The sequence below is a fragment of the Centruroides sculpturatus genome, unplaced genomic scaffold (genome assembly GCF_000671375.1).
Source record: "Centruroides sculpturatus isolate CEXI.00-Female unplaced genomic scaffold, Cexi_2.0 scaffold1175, whole genome shotgun sequence".
NCBI lineage: Eukaryota > Metazoa > Arthropoda > Arachnida > Scorpiones > Buthidae > Centruroides > Centruroides sculpturatus.
In genome coordinates, this window is record NW_019385559.1 from 140,662 (window position 1) to 160,232 (window position 19,571).

Consider the following 19,571-nt stretch of genomic DNA (forward strand, 5'->3'; position numbering starts at 1 on the left):
TGTCCAGCACAGATATAGTTATTAACTCAAATGTGAAGGCTAATGTAATACAGTGCTTGAGAAAGATTGCCCAGCAATTGCATGAATATTTGTTTCCCTGAATTAGCTTGTGATCCACACCCATGGATATGGAATCAACTTCATTCTGATATGCCTGTTCCAGGACTGTTGGTTATCCAGCTGGAACATTGCTTGATATTTCATCGGACAATAATCTAAAAAGTAATTTCACTGATCTAAGTCTGTTGCAATTTTGAGCAGAGTTGCTGAAAGTATATCCTGAATTGGCTAGGATTGTTGTGAAAGTTCTGATGTCTTTTGTAACTTCATACCTTTGCAAGTCATGCATTGACAACTCTTAAAACCAAATACAGACATAAGCTTAAAGTTGTACTTCATTTCAAGCTTAAAGTTGTACTTGATTTCAATTAGAAAATGGTTGACAATAATTTACATGTTAAAATATATTACAGAATACAAAAATAATTTGTCTTCACAAATCCACCATTTCACAATCACCAGTGACAAATCAAACAATCTTCACATACAAAGAAGACCTTTCAACACTATACCTCTGCAAAAAAATACAAATTGGTTAATAGATGGATTTGTAAAGATAATTTTTTTTTTTGTAATAAGTGCTGTACTTGAGTACATGTATAATAATAAATTACGTAAATTAATTTTATTTGCTTAAGGCATTTCTACAAAGCACATTAGATTGTCATTGCTCTTCAGTGATGATCTAAGATGTAGAAAAGACTACAGTTTACAAAAGGATATTTGAGGATTTGTATTTCTGTCCAAGGGGCACATAGCCAAAAGAAGTTTGAAAACCAGTTATAAAACCAAAACTTGCAGTCAAAACAAAACTAAGTATACTATCAGAAAATCCAAAATTTTAAGTCATTATACATTTTATAAGCTATGAAATGCTGAAGTTGTAATTCTCAATGCCTCATCCAAATGTCTGATTAACTTAAATATCATTTGCACAATTTTTAAAGATGTTTTATTATTATTAATTTGCCCTAAATTATTTTAAATTACATTTTCTTTTGTCATACCATTGATTACAATTGTAAATAAAAAAATAATAAACTTAATATATTAATATTATGACATATATACCTTATATTGCTGAGAACCAACTTTACTGCTTTAAATATTTGTTTAAAGCAGTATAACAATAATCTTATACAAAAGATATGTGGATGATGTATTCATTTTACGAAGGAATGATAGAAGAATACAACATTTTTTGAATGAGATAAATTCCAACAAGGATGGTTTAAAGCTTAAATTGAAGCAACTTAGTTTGCAACAGAAATTGAAATTTTAGACATTGATATTTCATTCAATAATGATTCCTTAAGCACGAAGACATACATCAAGCCTACTCACAACAACATTATACATTCCTTCCTTCTCCAATGATCTGCATACTTATAAGACTTCAGCATTTAGAACTCTAATTAGAAGGGCATTCCATTATTGCTCTAATGTGTATGACAGGTTGCAAAAGTTGGATAGAATTCGAGCCATTGCTAGAACATTGGGATTTGGAGCAAAGGTCATTGAGGGATTAATAAGTTCTTACTCAGATTTCCAACAAAAAGATGACAAAGAAAACTATGAACAACAATGTTACTAAGTTCACTTACAACAGAAACATGTTCAATATTATGAAAGAAATTGCAAATTATAAGAACACAAGATTAATGTACAAAGGGATTCCTATAGTTTATAACTTGCTTAGGAATGACAAAGATATGATCAAGAAAGAAGAACAATCTGGGGTATACAAGATACAAAATAAAAATTATCAATTAGGTTTGAACAAGGAGTATGTAAGTCCAGAAACCTCACAAAAGAATTAAAGAGAATATGTATGCTCCTTAATTCTTTTCCTTAATCCTTAATTCAATGGTGAGACTTTTAAATTATACTGTTAATAAAATAATTATTAACACTACAATTTAAAAACCTCATCGATGATGTATGATAAGTCTTAAAATACTTCAGTAAGAATTGAGCTTAAAGAATAAGACATAATTACTGTGTGTTATACAGTTTTTTTTTTGGTACTTCCATATGCTTTTTTAATCTTCAAGAGATACAATCCGCCATATACATACAAGCATTACTAAACAGCTTCCGCATTACTAAACAGCTTCCATATTAATAAGTATTAATAAATTACTAAATATTTATAATTATTTAAATTTTTAAAATAACAATAACTACTTACTTTTGTTCATTATCTGATGCAATAGATACGTGAGATACTTTATCAGTTTTTGAATTCAAACCATTAGATTCTAAAACAAAACATCATTTTATTTCAATTTATTATTTATTAAAATTTAATAATGATCTAATCATATATTTGTGGAATAAATATAAATTTTAATTCTTACAATAATTCTGTAATCACACATAGCATATGTATAAAGGTTATTTTGATTAAGAAATTGATTGAAATATTGCATACTAAAATATTCAATATCTGATTATTTAATTAAATTTCATTCTTTGTTATAATTTGTTCAAATTAGTTAAAATTTATAAAAAACTGATCTAATTTAATAAGTTTTGCAAGTCACATTCATAACAATTCTGAAGATCTTTTGTATCATCATGATTGTAACATGCAAAATAGTATTATTAAAAGCAAACAAGTTTAAGCTGTTTTTAAAAATTCTGGTTTTATTATTAAAAATTAACATAATAAAATTTTTGTTTTCTTACTACTAAATCTCATTGCATTATAAATATCTCTTCATGATTTTGAATGAAGACTATTTGTTCTCTCTGTAATAAGATATCTGGCTTTCCAAAGCCATTCTAGCATGCCTCTAATTCCAACTACAGGTACTTCCCTACTTATAAACAGGTTAGGTTCCAAAGGTTAAGTAAAAATGTTTGTAAGTCAAAAAACTGATAATACCCAGTTTAGTCTCCATGGTAATAGAATGACACTTCTTGCATTTATCTGCATTACTAAATTTACTATTATAGTTTGGATGCATTTTTTGAAGCACTAATCATAAAGTTTATAAAAATTGTAAACGATAGCAAAAAATGCCATTACTCCAATATTATCAAATTCAATGCCACCTCACTAGCAGCAATGGAATGTCAGAATTTGCACAAAAATGAAAAATAATGATAAGCAATAGAAATAAGGCCACATTAATTATTTATTACTGGCCAAAGATTAAGCTTCAACACCACCTTACAAATGGCAAAAGAATTCAGAATCAATGCTAAATTTATATTTTAGATATACAGACAAATTGTTCATGAGTCTGAAAGTTTGTAAGTTGAATGTTCATAAGTAGGAGTTCCTGTATTATGTAAGTCAGTAGTGTCCAGACTTTTCAGCTGGCTGATCAAACTGCTTATAAATTATAAGTGCATAGAGACCACAAATATCTTGTATATTCTATATCTACAACAAGAAATCCTATTTCTAACATTTATAAGAGAATATAAACATCTACTTAACCCAAACAATTGCAGGATTACATTGGGCTAAATTAATGCTACTACTAATACCATTATTATTAATAGTAACATCAATATAGCTTGATGTAATCATTTGGCTATAATTTATAAATGCTCAAATATGTTTGCAGGTCAGATTTGGCCTAGGGTCATAGTTTTGGTACTACTGACGTAAGTCTTAATATATAGAGAATCAAAAATAAATCTGACAATATCAGGAGTCAGATCATTCTATTTCCAAAATTCACCTATTCATTTTGTTCATTTCTATCAGTTTCCATTTCCTTTATACTTTGCTAAAAATAAACATTTTGGAGAATATGTTTATTCTTAGCAATCTAAGTAATCTATTACCTTATGCAACATATGCACAAAATATGAAAATTTTGTTTTTAATTCAAAATTAATAGATCAAAAACACACTGTTTCAAGTGAGTGATTGTGTTTTTGGTCCAGAACTAATCAATTTATCTGGATCAGAATCAAAGGATTAAATTTTTTCTTTTAGTTCATAATATTTTAAATGTACTAAAATTCAAAAGTATCAATTTTTTCTCTCAATTTACTTTGGTATCCAATTTTTATTCAAAACATTACTATTGATAAAAACAGCCTAATCTTTGTTGTCAATGAAATATCCTTATCCTTTAAAATATTTATAATCATTCTTTGTTGATTTAATTTCTCTTTATATCTCTATATAATATCTATCATCAGCTGCTTTGGAATCCAGAAGAGGGTAACACTCTATAACCAGGGTGGCCAAGCTCCTTGATAGTCCGAGCCATTTTTCAAAATTTGAAATTTTTCGCGAGCCACAATTAAATACGTATTAAAAAGGTATGCAAAAAATTCCAGATTACAAATTATATCCGTAGCAAGAGTGATACAAATTGTTTCCTCCAGAGCACAATGTCAACTGTCCATTGCAATGACAGTTTACAAATTCAAAATCGGTCTGGAGTCGGTCGATAACGGACAATTATGCCACTGTTTATGTTCGTTCGTGCAGTTTTCGATGAGTCATATCATTCTTAACTTGGACGGAAATGAAATTTGTTACAACGTTGCACTTAGTCTTTCATATTTGTTGTTAGTAATTTAAAAGACATTTTGAAACACATACGGAACAATAATAATTTTTTAAAATATAATAACACAAAAATGAAAAAAAGACTCGGGTACATTTATTGAAAGCCACAAATAATCCTTCAAAGAGCCATATGTGGCTCGCGAGCCGCAAGTTGGCCACCCCAGCTCTATAATAAATTTTTTTTCTTTACAATCATCAGTCTGTGAGATGAAGTTTTTCATGCCTATCATCCATTTAACATTAACAATCATATTTAGAACTTGATATTTTAAATTCCCTAATATGTTTTTCTAAGTCATTTCTGCTCTTATCAGGTACTGATTCCATAATGATAACTGTCAACAAAATAAAAAAATGTCCTTAAGCAGAATGTCAAAGTCAAATTTTTAAGACCAAAAATGCCTCTATCAGACAGACATTCCAAAAATAACAAACATAAATTGAAACAAATAAAATTAAAAAATAAAAAAAGCCTATTTTTACTTCTATTCCTAATTTCCATTTTTGTTTTAAAATATTTTGTTTGTTTTTTAAAACAGTTCTTTACTCATTTCAGTTTATGCTCTTTTATTTTTAACAGATCATCAATCTGGCAATGAGACATTTTGGTATTGAAACACATTTCATCTTTCAAAATTCAGTTTTTACATTCCATTTTAGTAAATTTTTGGTTTCGTTAATTTCTGCTCTTTGCTAACAAAGAAGTTATATGTACATCTCAAATTCTTAACTTTTCTATCTCATTGAAAATAATTGCTAGCATAATCTCCAATTTCAACTACATAACTATTCTCTCTTTGACATTATCAAATGGTCTAACGCTTTGCTGAGGATTGCTATCCTTTTAATGTAAGCTAAAATGATACAGAGATGCAGAATATGTCTGATTGCATAAATGAAGTTTGGGAAAAATTAAAATAGTCCCGGGAAAATTTGCAATAGAAAATTAACACTATGGCAACAGGTGCAAAATCATCACAATGAAATAGATTAGCATTTTGGCTAAGCCTACAGACATTAATTGGAAAAGTTTTTCAAAACATAGGAAAACCATGTTTTAAAGTGAAATTGAAACATTGTTTACTTTGTTTCTGATCAGTTCAGTTACTTGTTACATTGGTACCTACTTAAATGGTTATGCACTTGTAGAAAGGCCAAGTCCTTTCTACAAGTGCATAACCATTTAAGTAGCCCTTACTGAACCAATTTCAAGTTTTATAAAAAATACCAAAAGAAAACTGAAACAAAGCTTTAAAAGAACCAAAACAGAAAACTGTTATAGGTATATTGTATATATAGATTATATATATAATACAATCTTTTTGGAAGTCTTAACTTTATCTTCAGAAACTTTTAACTGATCTTGAGCATAAGAATAATTAAGATATAGAAAAAATCAGGAAATCCATAAAGGAGAAATCATCAAATGTTTTTACTCTTAACAAAATTAATATACATTATTTTAAAATTTTATAATAAAGTAAAATCATTTTCTATTATTGAAAGTCTATAATAATAAACACAGCAAAATTTTTCTAAAAAGAATTAATTATGACTTTTTAAGTATAAGGTGCAACTAGAAATTATAATAAAAGAATTCTTAGAGATTAGATATTATATAATAAGACAATTTACATACAAGATTATATATATATTAAATTGCACATACCTGTTACAACAGATAAAGTCTGCTCAACTTTTAACTTTGGATGAGAACATAACTTTGAAAAACTAGTGGAAGACTGTGATTTCTGAAAGAAATGTTTCAGCTTTAAAATGTGTAATTTATCTTGTTCTGAAAATTAATATTGCATATGAATTATTGGAAATTTTATTTAAAACCAATAACACAAATGATTTTTAATAATTTAAAATATAATCACACTGAATTTTTAAATCCTCTATACTAAAAATATAACATTTGAAATTATTAGTTATTTTAATACTGTATATGTTAAAATCTTTTATTTCTGTTACAACATTAGAATATTTTTTCTGATTGTTAAATACCATAAGTTTAAAATACAGCACCAAAACAAGTGATAGCTTACTAGAAATCAAAACATTTTCAGTGTATTTGACAGACCATTCTCAAAGTTTAAACTGTTGTATTTTTGATAGAATACAACTTTACTTTTCCATTATGGTAACAGTCACTAAAATGAAAGTTATTTTTACTATGAACTACTTCCCATTCAAAATGTAAAGCCAAACAACTTAGGCACTTCTATGTCAGCAGTCTAAGATTGAAATAAGTTAATTGAACATTTAGGTTAAGGGCTATTTTGAGAAGACAATGTCTTGCATTTGTGGCTAAAGGAATGATTAATGGCTCAATCTTGCCCTGAAATCCAAAGCAAAGTCTAAATCAATAGCTTAATGTAATGTCTAAATGGTTCCAATTCTAACTGGCTGTAGTGTCTCTGTGATATCAAGAATTTGTATTTCTTGAGACGAATCGATGACAACTTTAACAACTGTTGTTATAATGCATGTTCTTTGAGCAATGGTATTGGTGATGACAAACCGCATGGTTCCCCTTGTCAGTAGTGGAAGAGTTCAAATTTGTTTTAGGTGGGAGAATGACATGAGGGAAGAATCAAAATTGTCTTGCTGTTATTTGTGCAGTTGTTTTTTAATTATTATGCTTTTAATTGAATTTTCTGTTTTATAATATTAAAGAAACATTTATTTTTTGCTTTTTATCTAAAATAAAATTATTTTGTAGCGAGTGGTCACTTCTAAATAACAAACTAATTCTCTTAATTTATTCTTTGTTCGTAATTCCTTTATGCTTTTGTCGAGATTTTTGAGTATTAGTTATTCTGTTTAGTTGTTGGTTATGTGATGGTTTTTCTCTTTCGTTTAGAATAATTTTTTGTTCCTTTATATTCTATATCTGTGATTCCCAAAGTGTAGGTCACAAAAAAGTTTTATGAGTTTCAAGAGGTTTTACAATTGCCCAACATGCTTGTCTTGTAGACTTAACATTGCATCTATCACACCTGAACCATTGCACCTTTCTCAAATCTCTCTTCAGAACTAAATAGCTATTTAAAATAAAACATAATAAAAAATAAAACAAAGAAAGAATTTGTCCAATCTGTGAGAGGTCGGACTTCGGAAAAAAACCCATAATTTTATTCGGGAATTTTTCGAAAGAAAATCCAGTTTTCGTTTTGAAAAAGAAATTTATTTAAATCTCAGAGGAAAAAAAACACTTTTCCATTTTATTACCGGAGGATGAGTGCATCTCTCTTCCTGGAGTCATTTCCTTTCCCAGGGAACTCAGAATGTGTCACTGGGAACTACAACAAAAACAATTCACTATTGGTGGAAAATGACAACATGACTTGGAAATAAAGAGGAGACCTAAAGGAACAGTGAGAGGGGTCGAGAGTCCGCGAGAATATTCCGTGTGTGCCAGCCAAAAAAATTTATCATCATCGCTCATCACCGCGCGCTCCTCCCGAATATCCAGTGTTTCTCCGGGAACACCTACAAAGAACTAACAGATCTCAACTTTTGAGAGACTTTAACCGCCATCCAAGGCAACAGAGACATTCCCAAGGCTCCCCAATGACTTCACAGACATCTGGAAATGCGTACATAGTGCTTCAGGTATTTATAACAACCTGCGATGTTATGTAAGCTCTCTCTCACCAACTCGGTTCTCGCAAAGAAACTTTAAGGTAAATATCCTTTTGTAGAATTAGTTTAATAAACGAATGTTGTTATTGTTAGAATTGTGTTGGGTGTACTTCCTCAAGTGGTCTCCATCCCAAGTCCAACCACTCACAGATGCGACTGCTCGCACGTAAACGTGAACGTAACAGTCTCTGTGTCTACCTAGAAGACACAGTGATGTCAGTCCTGATAAATTTGTCATTGCAGTCTTCGTCGACGCAATGTCAACCCTTCGGTCCTGTGGTGCCGAAGCATAGAGGGGGCCCTTCGGCATTGTCACAATCATCATCTACAGAGTAAGAGCTTTAATTTGATATCTGAACCATATTTTTAGTCCCAGCCATTTACTAAAACTAAGTCAGACAAACTGAAATTTTCTTTCAATTAATATAGATTTTTACTGTGTTAACTTTTGATGAAAGTTTAAAATACATAATAGTAGAAAACTACAATATTGTCAATATTACAATACTGTCATTTTATTATTTCATTTTCTTAATCACAAAATAATAATTGTAAATCAATAAATTAACAATATATGCATCAAATAATCCTTAAATTTTGATAAATATATTTTCAATTCAATAAGCCCATATTAACTGTAATCACCATTGCCGTATATTTTGTGCTTAAAATTTGTTGATTAACAAAATTTTTAATATTTATAAATGTAATGTAATGTTCAAACAATTATGTTCAATTAAATTAAATTGACATTTTGTTTTATAAAAGTTGTTTCAAACAGCTGATAATGACATTACAATATTCAATATATTGTAAAACCTGCATAAACTGGAATTGCATGATGCCGAATATTTTTTCCTGGTTCAGCAGTTTTTCATTTTGAACAGCAATTATTTATTTTTTTATCAACAATCTACATCAGATAAATATCACACAGTTAGTTCCTCTTTTATAGTAAAATCACAGTTAGTTCCTCTTTTATAGTAAAATCTCTTTTATAGTATCATCATATATAAAATTTATACATACAGGCATTTTTATTACTAAACTTAATCCAAATTAATTCCAATTAAAGATGGGAGTATTCAAATGCAAGAATTTAGAACTGAGTGCTTAGCCTATATTAGAACTATTCAATTGTAAAAAGTTGTTCTTATTCCTAAAAACTTGTGATAATAAAGACTATATCCAAACATATTTGAATACTTCTTGAATGTAGTCCTTATTAGCTCAAATGATAGCAAACATGTCAATATGCATTCCAAAACTAGTGTCTTGTTATTATCAACCATTTGTTTTTGAATTCCCTGACTTTCCCTGATTTTCCCTGACTTTCCAGGTGCGTAGGAACCCTGCTAGTGTCTTGTTATTATCAACCATTTGTTTCAATTTCTGTAATTATCAGCATGTCAGTTAATCAACTTATTTTCAAATACTCAGTACTAGTTAGCTACTAACTACTCAGTACAAGGTAAATTGGTAACACTCTATTACCTTATTTATTCTCATTATTTTCTCAAATTATATGAATTACTCGTTCTCAAAAACAATTCTCAAAATTCTTGATTCTGCCCTTGGTTAATTCCAATAAAATGTTAACAATGACCTTACATCCAGACATCCCATTGCCACATGAGCTGCATTTCTTTGACAAGGCTCACAAATTTCTCTCAAAATACAGTCATTCTCTGCAATAATAGTAATATATCTGAATACAATTTTATTTATTTGTCTGCAAGTAAAATTTTAATTTTTCACTTTATCCAGGTTAAATTACTTTTTTCATATCCAAAAACCTCTTCTGTTTCTACATTGAGTATGTTTCTGGCTTATAATAGAATTTAACATAAAAAAATTACTCTGTTCCAAAGAACTTTTTCCATTTTATTCAGTTCTGCTTTGGACAGGTTTTACTGTATTAGTTTCTTAATATTATCAGCATCTGTTACACAATAACATCATGAAACAAAATTTATTTCATCCATTCATCAATAAAATAATTAGCATAAATAAGTGTATTAGAAATATGATTATATATGTTACCGGCCAAACCCAATTTCAGGCCAAACTAGTTTATCCTACATGGTCAGGATATACTAGTTTAGCCTAGGACAATCTAGTTTGGCCTAAATACTTTAGGCTTAACTAGTTTGTCCTAGGCCAAACTGATTTATGTACTACAAATAGGTGCCAGTGTAAAAAAAATGATTTTGTGTAATTTGAAATGCCACCACAGTACACCCAGTGGTTAAAGTGTACCTAGGTAACCCCAATGGCGGTGCTTCGGTTAGATTAACCTGTCCTATGTTGATCCCGAAAATATTCATGTTGACCTCATTGACTTGTGTGGATGATCCCGAATATTTCCGTGTTTACATCGGAATGTTTTTGATACTAGATGTCGCTTTGTGTCACAATTTTTATATTAAAACGAACTTTTAAAATAAAATTTTTTCGTTTTTATATTATTCAATATATATATATTTTGTTTGTGAAACATAAAAAAATAATTTTTTATGATACAGTAAACATGATTATTATTTTAAAAAAAACAAAAAAAAATAGTTAGGTTTAACATCAATGAAAATTCACATGGCATCACAGGCAACAAATAAAAATTTCAACACTGAATAGGTTAACTACATTTTTAGTAGACGTTTCCTTTTTTTTCTTTTGTGCAAGAACTACCATGAATCAATAACTAGTGACATTAAACAATGGGCGGCCTGCTGGCAGCTCCCCTCCGGGAGGAGTCTGCTGGGAGCACGAACAGTCCAAAGTGCCGCCATTGAGGTTACCTAGGTACACTTAACCCACCCTGTAAAAATAAATAAAAGATTAAATATTTTATATGTTACACTAAGAAACACAAACAAGTTCATTTTTAATTTTAGTTTGACATTAAAAGTTATTTTTATTATTTTGTTTGAATTTTTGAAAATATTTTCAATTGTTAATTACCTTTAAAAGTGCATGGCTTAATAAAAACAATACAAACTGATAAGTACTAATTAGCTTATTTTTATTTTATAGTTTTGTACAAGTGTTGTGTCACTTCTAATCAATACCGTTTTTTATAATTAAGTAGACTATGTTTGAATAAATATTGTTCATCTAATTGATTGCCTTTTAATTTTATTTTAACCATTAATATACTTAAATCAGGCCTGGCCAACCCGCGGCCCGTCACATTAAATTGTGTGGCACGCTAAGCGATATTATATATCTATTAAAACTTTCGTTTTCCGTTTTGTGTATACCAAAACAATTAAATAAATGAAAATTTGCATGTGTCATTGTTATAATGCGCAAGTGCGAGTACGAACTCTTGGTATAACAATGAAATCTTATTCATTTTGTATTTGTTTTACTTTTTTAAAAGCATGTTTGCCTAAATTGTAGCCCATTGTAATGTTACGCGTGATCAAAGTGGCCCGCAAAAAATTTAGGTTGGCCAGGCCTGACTTAAATAATAATTACACCATTTGAAATGACTTAATACAAGTTTTTAAAATCACATGACTGGGGCAGTTCCAAATGTCTGATAGATGAAAACAGATGCCTGAAATTGGCATTACAGCGAGAAGACATTCTGTGCGCTTGAGTTTGCAAAGACAAATTCCAACAAAACTATCTAGAACAGATTATGGGGCAATTTGGAGGCATCAACATCCAGTGCAAGTATATATGGCATTTGCTAGCTTTGTCAAATTTCTTCTCTGGTAGAGGAAGAAGCCAAACAATTATTCATCAATTTCAATTCTCTTTCTTTTATTTTGGTAATTTTCATTTCATTACATAAAACCATGTTCAAACTACAAACATCAAAGTAGGCTATGAATTACAAAGTAAAAAAGAACTGTTTAGTTTTGAACTCTTTCTGTCCTACAAACATTAAGTGTGTCTTTTCCAAATCCATCATGGGTTCAGCCAGATAGCAAGGGATGGGATCTGGTTTATCTGAAACAGACCATTTATGAAAAAATTTCTGAGGTTCCAACCCTGTCTTAAAGACTGGCTGCCAGAGTGGCAGACTCATGCCACCTTGGTCATCCAATTGTCAATCTTCTTAATATCTTGAGATGATTACACTCTGCTGTAACTGATTGACAATTCTGTGCTATGTCTGCATTGCACAGAATTGCCAATCAGTTACACCAGTATGATGCATCACCAAATAAAAAATAGGACAATTTAGAAATGCAAAAAAGGAGTAGGTGTGATGGTGCAATGTCACAAGTGTTCTCATTTTCAATATGAATGTTAAAACATTTAAGTAGTCAATATTTAATAGAGATGAACTGTTTTTTGATACTGTCTCAGCTTCAGGTCTTATACAATGATTTTTCTAAATTGAACATATGTTTGTGTCAGCATTCTAAAACTGTGTACCACAAGCATGTATTCAAAACTTTCAAACCTCAAGAACATACAAATATTTAAAGTTAAATAAAATAAAATGAATGGTCAAAATATTGAACATAAATACAAACTGATTTATATGCTTACATCAGTTACAGCAGTATAATGCATGATGTACTTTAAAAATAAAAATTAGATCCAGAATTATGAATAATTCTGTATTTTATAATTTTTGAATTAAAAAATAAATCATTAAAATTAATTTATGTATTATTATAGAAATCTTTACATGAAATTTAGATTCAAATTATTTTTACAAATTCCAAATAATTCTAACAATTTCAAATTACAGTAGAAACCAATTATTTTAATTGCTTTTGGACGGATTCTGATTTTATTGACTGTGACATTAAAAAGACAAGTTAAAACAATTAAACTATGTATGACTTTAAATTTTATTAGTAGTAATTATTATTTAATTAATAGTTATTTATCTAGTGTTATTTGCCTGTCCTACAATATCATCTTTAAGGTTGATAACAATTTGACATTATCAATTACATGTTAACATTAATGGTGCAAAAAAGATGACTTAAAAAAATGCCTATTTATCTTAAGATAATGTTAACTATAACCAAAACTTTAATTAGTTTAATAAGTGTATTTTTAGTTACACATTTTAGAAAATTCTAATTTTGATAACATTATATAGACGATAATATCAATGATTACAATTAGTGAATTCTATTATAGTACTAAAAATTATATAAATAAATATTTCAAATAATTCTAATTTTGAAAAAACAAACATACATTTACTGAGGGAGTACAAATTTGCAATTTAGTTTCTTTCCAGCTATCTGTCATAATTTTCTTTCTTTCTGGTTTTTCTTTTTATCACTGAAAGTGTAAGGCCACTGGCCTCTCCTTAAGAGGCATTCACTGTTTCAATCAGTACTATCTCCCTATAAAAAAAAATTATATTTATTTAAAAGATTTCCATTTAAAATTATGCTATTTGCTTAATAACACTAATAATATATTAAATAAGGAAATAATTATTTCAAACTGATTCTTTTTTTATAAATAAACAATAATAAACATTAAGTTTTCTTCCATGTTTAACAATACAATTTTAATAAGTATTTTTGAGATAACTTTTTATCATTAAAATGTACAATCTTCTGTATGTATATTTGTGTGTGTGTATGTATATATATATATATATATACATATACACACAAAACCAATGGGGATGAGCAATACATGACATACAGACATACCTTGTTTAATGTTATCTCTGAAATAAAACCTCAATATAATGTAGTCCATAATTTCAAGTCCCATTTAATATAAAAATATTAAAATTTTAAGGTCAGTGCCTGAAAGTCATTTGATTCCCTAACAATGATGGCATGTCATATATTTCCAAGCTTTAGATATATCTGTTTTAACAGTTTCATGCATAATTGGTATAATTTAGTTGTTGCTTACACTTCAGTGTGGTGCACTGCAATAAAAGCAATTTCTTTAGATACTAAATTAAATATCATATAAAATGTGTTTAAAGGGGTGAAAGAAAATCCAACGAGGCACTTTTTTACAACTAGTGCAGTCAACAATACTTAGTCAATAAGAAAAAAGAAAACAGTCTGCTCAGAATTGAACAGATGTTACAGCAGCAAAATTAACTTACTTAAGGAATCCAATTTTAGGAAAAAATGGAAGAAATGTTAAATTTGTGAATGGATGATGTCACAATGTCATATGACTAATTCAATGGTAATTCAAGAAAAAGCATTATTTTCATTTGATCATTTAAAGTCTAAACAAACTGAAGAATTGTGGAAAATTTTGTGATTGGTTTGAGAAATTTAAAAAACTAGCCAAAATTCATAGTGTAAAATTATCAGAAGCTGCAAAGAAGTTTTCAAAAAAACTAAAGAAAATAATTGAACATGAAAATTTTAAAATTTTTCACCAAATTTAATGTTCAATGTTGACAAAAGCAGTTTGTTCTGCAAACAGCTATAATTTCTATTGAAAAAAAAATTAGCAGTTGGGTTCAAAGCAGCCAAAGACCATTTAACATTACTTTTTGGATCAAATGGCAATTTTAACTTAAAACTGTTACAGTTTACCAGTTGGAAAATTTCAGGGCATTAAAAGGATACAAAAAACAAATTTACCTGTAATATGGAAAGGTAATAGAAAAGCCTGGATTACCAAGGAATTATTTACTGATTGTTTTAACCATTTTTCTAGAAATGAAATTTCCCTGATTCGACTGATGGATCAGATAGTAATACAACATTTAAATCTGAAATCTGCATTGTACATTAAGCAATTTAAATTGAACTAGAAGATAAAAGCAAATATCAATTAAAAACATTAATAGTTCTTGGAAAGAAGTCACTTAGAAACTCTTAAAGGAAGTTTGGTGTAAATTATGGCCAAAAGTTCTACTGAAAGAAAATAGTATTCAAGAGATTAGAAATGAATTTATCCAGATGGCTCAATTATTAGGGTTTTGAAAATGTCAACAAAAAGGATGTAAGAAATTTATTTTGTTTGTTTATAGAATTTTATATATTTATTTAATTTTTCTTTCCAAAACAGTGATAATTATTGGTTGTTTTTCATAGTTAAAAACTATTTAATGACTAAAAATATATAAACAATTTATTTATTTTGACCAAAAATATGTTTTTCTATGAAATTCAATAGACAAAATAAAAAAAACTTATTAATTTTATATTTTTGTAATGTAATTTATAACCCAACTAGAAATAAATTATACATTGTTTTTGTTTTCACTCAATTATAACCTGTTTTTAAAAACTGGCAAACTTTAGCTAGTAATTTCAATAAATATTAATTTAAATATCAAAATGTTTTATTTTATTTTATTTTTACATCACCATTCACCATTCAAGACATCAAAGTTAAATATGTAATTTTGCTATTATGTAGTTGTGTAGTTATTTCACTTGGGAGTTCATGGTCAGGTTTTTGCTATGAGAAGGAGTCCTTGGGCATAAGTTTGGGAACCATTGGTATTGCAAGTGAAAACTGCAAGGTAAAACCAATTTTGGTCTACCACTCAGAATCCCCAAGCATTCAATAAGTTCAATATGTCTAAATCCTATCTTAGTGTTTTGTGGAAATCCACCAGCAAAGTCTGGATCACAAGAATAGAATTTGGAGACAGGATTTGCAAAGTGTTTGGACAAAAACAATCTGCCTCTAAAAGCCATTTTAACCTTAGATAATTCACCTGTCCATCCAATGGGTAAAGAAGAAGAGCCACCCAAGCAATTCGAGTTTATCAAGGTGATTTTTTCTACCTTCCAATACTACATCTCTGATCCAGCTTATGAATCAGCTAATAATTGCAAATTTCAGAAAACTTTATACAAGTACCCTTTTTACCAGGTGCTTTGAAATGTGTAAGACTACCAACATGACCCTAAAAAATTTTGGAAGGAAGAATTCAACATTGTCATTGCAATTAGACTAATTATAAAGGCTTGGCAAAAAGTAACAATTAAATGTCTCAAAGCAACAAGGAGGAAACTGTGTCCTTCCTTTGGTAATGAAGAAACTGTAGATGAAGGTGACATATTGGTAAAGGATATTGTGCAACTGCTCATGATCTCAACTTGAAATTGATTACCTTAAATACTCGAGCTATAAATCCACTATATTTAATAATTAATACTAAGTAATTTGCTACTAGAGGTAGATGTTAGATGCCATCTCTTATCTAAATTAATAATTATAATTTAAATAGTTTATTAAATAATTTAGAGTCATCTGGAAGAAAAGAGCTGGCCTGGGGCAGGACTTAAACCTTCAGCTTCCGCTTGCTGTGTGGTGCACTTGCCAGATGTGCCACCTGGACTCCGAGCAAGCCTTTGCTTCCAAATGTATATAAATTTAGATATAACTTTATGTTATCACAACTGTATTTTGACCCTGGTCCACCAAATGGCACTATAGAGTACAAACAGATTGTATCTTATCATAGGTGTTGATATCCTTATAACTGAAGAAACAACACTGTTGCACATATTTATGAATATATAGATTCCATCAATTATAAGGATATCAATGCCCTCTCTGTAGCATGGAAAGCTTGGTTTGATTTGGATATGGCATAACCAGAATTGATGTCTTCAGGATACTCACTATAATCTTTACATTTGTTATATTTGTTTTATTTATAGATTTGTTTTATGAGCTTTTGAGCTTATATTGTATTTTTATTTATGTTGTTTATTTGTTCATTATTTATTAAAATATTTATTTGTAATTTTATTTTATTCTATTATTTTAATTTTTAACTTAAACTAATTGGCATTCTGTGTTTGGAAAATTATCTGTTATATTCTATTTTTGTTAAATTTGATTTTGTATTCTAACTGAGGATGGTCTTTAAAAATGACTGAAAATGTTCGTAACTAAATTGTTTTTGCTGTTTTTAAAGGTTTTCAGTGTCTGAATTTCCATATTTACAGTTTCTATTTCAGCATTCTCTATGGTTTGTTGAATCTACTGGCCTCTCTTACCTCAACAACATGGTAACTAGCAAAAATATTATTAATGTCACAATCAGCTATTCATTTTATACCAGTGCCTAGTGCTATTCTGAACTAAGATCAAGACATAACTATATAAAAAAAGGTGTTATTTAATTTGTATGTTGTTAGTATGCATGTGTATGTATATTTAAGAATTACCCGAATATGTGACACATGCGCAATTTGGTTGCTTTCTAGAGTGTGATGTATGCTGTTTTCCATGTGTTCTTTTCTATGTCTGTCTGAGTTGTGTATTTGTAGTATGATTGCTGGATGTATCGTATTTTGTGTTTGTATGCAAGCTTTTCATGCATATGCCATTTGGTTATGTTGATGTAAGTAATCTGTGTTAAAAGCTTGCAATCTAATGTGATATGTTATTTAATTTTATATATAAGGTAGATTTTTCTACATATGTTGTCTGTAAGTGTTGTGTCTTTTAAGTTGTGCTTTTCTGTAGTTTTTTTTATTTAATCTTCAATCATGGAATTTTTTTTAAAGTTATTATATTACCATTACTCATTATTACAGTGTACTCTTTCTAATCCAAACTAATTATTGTATGGCAAGGTTTGGATTAGCATTATTAATATATAAAAAAAATGAAATCAAAAAAGACTATGTGCATTTTAAAACTTTTATACCATATTTGATACATTTACTTATACTAAAATATGTACTATAAATTAATTTTACAGATTTGCCATGTTTTGTAGAAAATTTTGATTTATGTTTTTGACTAGAATGTGATGAGAGACTCCCGAAAATGTCAATGGAATACATTCCACAAAAAAAGAAAAAGAGAGGAAGACCCAAGTAAACTTGGTGCGACAGAGTAAAGTTAGCATGTAGTGCAAACAGGATTAAAGAGGAATGGTGTATGGATAGAGAGAGATGGAGAGGGTTCCTGGAGGTCGAAACATGATGTCAGATGCCATAAACCAAATATAGATGGACTAGAATATTTAGTAGAAAAAATAAACATAATTGGTTTTAAATTAGTAAGAGTGCACACATTATTATTATTTATTTTATTAATTATCCTTGCTTAATGCAGGATTTGATTAACATGAAAAATTAATTGTGGCAATTTCTTTTTATACATGGCAAAAAGTTTAATTAACATGACTTTAACAGCTGTCTTTACTTAACATAAATATGTTTTTCTTGGCAAATACGGTGTCGGTAAATTTGCTATTTTCATTTATTAAAATTAAAATATTTTTTATTAACTAAAAATTTTCTAGTCTGAATAATCACCATTTTCTAGTAAATGGTGATTGTTCGGTTTGAATACTGAGGTACCACTGTATTTGATTAATGCAATTTTGACATAAGTGATAGACATCAAGAAATTAACTAACTGTGTTAATCAAAGGATATCTGTATAATTAATAAAAATATTTAAAAACACAAAAACTAAGGTTTATATTATAAACTATGGTATTCTATAAAAGCTTATTTTTTTAATGACCAAGAAAAACCATAAACTCTTCTTCATTTTTAATGAGATCATAGAAAAAGACTATAAATGTGCAGTACATAAACTCCCAATTTAATAAAGAGATAACATAAATTTGGCCTGGTATATAGAAAGCATCTTTAAGACTAAAATAGACAAGATGAAATAATGCAAAATAGATATATCAGATAAAAAAAAAGGTGAATAAATAGTCTTGGTAGAGGAGGCATATAATAGCTTACACACGCTTTTACATACTACTTCCAGCACTTTTAATAGAAAGATAAATATTAATACACAGAAGACAACAAACAATTTTGACTGCTTCAGTAGCCCTCCTCAGGTTAAAAGTTTTTACAACATTTGAATGCATATATATATACACATACTGTATTTACTCGCATATAAAACAAGGTTTTTATTCATTTATCACAGCTTCAAATTCCTAGATCGTCCTATATGCACAAGCGAAAGATTCTTTGCATTTTTGCAAATAATTTTTGTGAACTGTGTATTTGCATTTTTTACCGGATGCTTACTCTCTTGTATTTAAAAACATAAGTATTTTATCTGGGTCGTTTGAATCATTTTTGTATATTGTCAGGAGTAAAGATGAATAGCAATAGGAAAAGCAAAACTTTTGAATTGAATTCCAAACAAAAATTCCAAAATCACATGGGAGCCCAACATAAGTTTTAATCCACTCCAGTATGAAAATGGATGATTATTCAGAAATCAGAATTCGGAAAAACTGATAAGTGTAATCGACGGAGAGTGGATTCTACTGTTTAGAGTTTCTGAAAAAAAAAAAAGTTCCTGATTGTCCAGCTTTACATGAACAAATTATGTTGTTACAAGATTTTTTCTTAAGTTTAAAATGCCAGTAATTTTTGTGGGACAATGTGTGCAT

General features: G+C 28.9%; 1 protein-coding gene across 1 annotated transcript in view; it reads right to left on the reverse strand.

The window, feature by feature from the left end:
* The window catches only part of LOC111640132 (sentrin-specific protease 6-like), a 125,813-nt gene that overhangs the window by 93,161 nt on the left and 13,081 nt on the right, over positions 1-19,571 (reverse strand). Inside the window, exons 2-4 of the mRNA XM_023386130.1 lie at positions 13,430-13,581; positions 6,273-6,354; positions 2,252-2,321 (exon numbers count right to left, since the gene is read on the reverse strand). Coding sequence (XP_023241898.1) covers positions 2,252-2,321; positions 6,273-6,354; positions 13,430-13,483 — 206 coding nt within the window. The 5' untranslated portion in view covers positions 13,484-13,581. The remainder of the gene's footprint in view (positions 1-2,251; positions 2,322-6,272; positions 6,355-13,429; positions 13,582-19,571) is intronic.